The following is a 3,743-nucleotide window of genomic DNA, read 5'->3' as shown; positions in this document are numbered from 1 at the left end:
GGTCCTAGAGCAAAGGTGGCTATTCCCATCCTAAACCCATGCTAGAGCACTTTGGTATAGGATAGCAGTATTTAATGATGACGAATAAACTCATATCCAAGTCCCATCCATACGCTAAGGCCCTAAAGCAAGATTCACAAACAAGCGCTTGAACGTATTCACTCGAGCACTTCTCAAGAAGAATTTGCCGATGCAAACATTGGATTTATTTTGAACTTTTATTCAAGGGGGAATACTTTTATTCAAGGGGGAATATGACTTTATTCAAGGGGGGACATATTCGCCTTTAATCCAAATTAGATTAAAGTGCTTTAACCCTACGGTAGGGCTTCGACAATGGCATTGCCTAGCCATCCTCACTATTGAGAATTCCTTTACAACTATATGAGCTCAACCCCTTCATGGTGATATTAAGTACCATCACAAGTACCTTAGATAAACCTAACACTAAGTTATTGGGAAAGAGAGGGCCTTTCCTAGAGGTGGGGAAGGGCCAGCAAATCATCTTCTCTAGATATTCAACGAAGAGCTTAACTAGGATCGGAAAAATATAACAATTGCACGATCGATAATATAAATATGTAGAGTGTGAACTTCAGCTAGCAGGGGTACATACTTCAGGACTGCACTTGATTTCTTTTTTATTTCAATAGCATTTAAGATTGAAAATCAGGTTCGCTGATCGATAGACATCGGATACTTGGCATAATGAATTCTTCCTTCAGTGGGTATGCATCTCTTCAAACTTAATGACCTTATGAAGACCAACTGGCTACTTCCGATTACACAAAACAAGTTTGCAGCGACTATCATCAGGAGACAAACCCGAGTCATGATCCTGCCTGAAAGATATTAGGATCAGTCCCTAAAAGTCCAAGATCGCATTGGACGATCTATGGGCTCGATCGGCTCAACAGTAAGCCTATGTCTAATTGAACCCAGAAACTTTTACTTTAGTCTTCGTCAACATTATCTGATATTACAAGGAACTAGTCCAACAACCAAAGAGAAACCATCGTACACGTCGTAACCCACTTCAACAAATCAGAGACGTTTCTCCAAATCTCGACTTCTTAAAACGCATATCATTGAAATACAAAACAACGCACTGGCATTTCAAAAAACTGGGACTATGCCCTCAGTGTGATATACATACACTTATGCATTACTGCGTAAAGTCGCATACAGAGCTGCTATCAACCATCACAACGGAAGCTGGGAGATCCGGCACCGCCAGGGTTGGGCAGGATTTGATTCAGGATGAAGAACTACACATAAGAGCCGCCTAGTACGTACCAAAAAAGCGTAGTAAGTGAGAACTAAGAAACAAGAAACAACTAGGAGTAATAGAAGCCACGTCTGTAGTTACATGCCTGACTGACTGGCTTTCTAACTCGCTATCCTATCCTTTCACCATGGACAGATATATTGAACTTCACTCTTCTCTCACAAACAACCTGCAGCTTAATCTATGAAACCAGTTTGGCTCCACACTGCGTTGCGCACCCTGCGTAGATCCATACCTTTCAGCGTCCTGCCCGCTCCCTCGAACACTGAGAACGTCGTTGCCTGGCTCTTTGCATACTCTCGAGCTACTAGCTCATGCGGAGGTAGTCTTACCTCCCCATCTTCATCTTCATCTTCCTCTTCCTCCTCCAGTTTAGCCCAGTATGGTACCTTCACCGGTGCCGACTGCTGCATGAACTCACGCTGCTGCCTGCTGTAATCAGAGCTGTTGCTTCCATACGGCTGCGGTATGTTCATCTTGGAAGCGCCTGTTGGCAGATTGCCTGCCGTGCCATCTCTCCTCACTGCCTGACCGGGGCCTCCGTTCTGAGTGGACGACAAAGTTGAGAATCGGCCAGCTGCTCGAGCTCGTCCAGATGCGGAGTCCAATTCAACACTCAGTCTAGACCGACGATTGTCGCTAGACGGCCTTCTAGGGTCGAAGGGGTCCATGTTCTCCTTAAACGATTGGTGCACCGGGACCTCCTTTGATTCTCCTGGCCTCAAGTCCTCCCCCCATATATCTTCCTCCATCAACTCATTCAGATCATCCCAGTCAGTCTTCGGAGGGGGATCCGATGCAAAGAATGCATCCATCTTGACGGATCCTGCCGGTAGCCAGTAATCTCTTGCCATATTACCCAGACTATTTGAGAGCCTTTCTATACCTTCGGAGCGCACAGAAGCTAGCTTTGTCATCATACTTCGAGAATACGCCTGATAAGGGAGCTCGTCGATTACAAACGTATAAGCACAAGTGACAGTTTCAAGTAGTTCGGTTGGATTATCCACCCGATGGCCACATGAAACGAACCGATCCTCACGCCCGCGTACTCTTACCTCTATGGCAAGGCATCATAACCGTGGGAATCTTCCGATAATCCTCCCATATCAAGTCATTTCCAGAATGATTCCAACCAAGCACTTTGACCATCGAAAGGTTACACAGCTACTTTCTGGACAGATTTACCCCTGAAGGTGATGCATTTTCAACGTCTTGAACACAACAAACGGCAGGCAATAAAGCTTGCGCCAGCAGGCGGCACGGAGGGGAACCGCACCGGCCAAGATGGCGCGGGGGCCAGGCAGACCCTCTTGACCCAATACGAACATGTAAGGCGTAGGGATGCCCGAAGGCAAGCAAGCAGGAAAGCAGAGGGCTTCGGGGGAGGGTAAGGGGGGTGGGAAGCGGAGGGAGAGAGCCCAATGCAGAGGGAAGCCAAAGGGCTAGAGATCTAAGAGAGGAGGAGGGAATAGAGTTGAGGGAAGGGGAGGGTAGAGAGGCGAGTAAGGCAACGAGAAGTTTGGGTTACACCATAGCTAGAGAGAGGTGATCTCAAGGGGAGGCCTGGGACGAGCTTTGCAACAAAGAATGATCTCAAAGAGTGATCGAGGGAGGTAGAAAGCAGACGTTCGTGCATGCCATACACAGATTACAGCTCAAGCCATAGCGAGGGAGGTTGAAGGAGGAGGTTGAAGGAGGAGGAGCAAGGTAGTTAGTAGCAGCAGGAGGTAGCAAACTAGAAGGAGAACTGCAGACACTGAGCCAAGCAAAGCAGCAACAAGATGAGATGAGCTTTCACGCCATAGCCACGGAGCTCGAAGCAGAAGAAAGATTACTTGTGGCCTTGTGTTGATATAGAAACCTCATCTCTACAGCTCTTGTACTACCATCCTAACTTCATTTCCCTTCATTTCAACTCATTTCCGTTCATTTCATCTCCATTTCGCTACCCCGCAAAGGCCCCTCCTTTGCCGTCCGATCCCCAACCCTCTCCAACGGTCCAGATCTCCCGCGACCCCCCCGAGGCCATCATTAGCCCCCTCCCATCCCGGGCCCCACCGTCCCCATGCGCCCCTCCCCCTCTCCCCCAATCCCCGCCCTCCACCTCAACCCGTGGGCCCTACCTACGTCACCTAATTGGGTCCCAGCACGTGGGCGCCCGCGCGCGTGAGCCGCTCACTACCCTCGCGTGCTTACGTGGCGTCCCCCCATTGGTCGGAATTCAGGAGGGCCTTGCAATCAGTGTATTAGGTGGCCCTTCCCTGTCAGCTTCCTGCCGACACCTGGGCCCCCGTCACGTACACGTCTGCTGATTTGATAAATAAATATAATACAAATCTGCTCATATCCGCAACCCTATCCACTAATCGACCTGTCACCTTACAATTTACAGGCCTCTATAGATTCATTTGATTGAACGTTGGGTCCTCGGCCATATTTTCGCGAGCCCCTT

At 48.6% G+C, this 3,743-nt stretch overlaps 1 protein-coding gene across 1 annotated transcript; it reads right to left on the bottom strand.

Moving 5' to 3' along the window:
* Positions 1-1,094: 1,094 nt before the first annotated feature.
* On the bottom strand, positions 1,095-3,147 carry LOC147897705 (uncharacterized). Its single transcript, XM_087380373.1, has one exon. The coding sequence runs from the start codon at positions 2,206-2,208 to the stop codon at positions 1,465-1,467; it is 744 nt and encodes a 247-aa protein (XP_087236499.1). The 5' UTR covers positions 2,209-3,147; the 3' UTR covers positions 1,095-1,464.
* Positions 3,148-3,743: the final 596 nt, after the last annotated feature.

Source organism: Dipteris shenzhenensis, chromosome 10, assembly GCF_047967505.1.
Source record: "Dipteris shenzhenensis isolate YYH24624 ecotype China chromosome 10, Dip_SZ_1.0, whole genome shotgun sequence".
Classification (NCBI taxonomy): domain Eukaryota; kingdom Viridiplantae; phylum Streptophyta; class Polypodiopsida; order Gleicheniales; family Dipteridaceae; genus Dipteris; species Dipteris shenzhenensis.
This window is presented reverse-complemented; position numbering and strand designations above follow the sequence as displayed.

What these genes read in the sequence shown, in the direction of transcription:
- LOC147897705 (XM_087380373.1), bottom strand. Translation starts at nt 2,208, where the DNA reads ATGATGACAAAGCTAGCTTCTGTGCGCTCCGAAGGTATAGAAAGGCTC.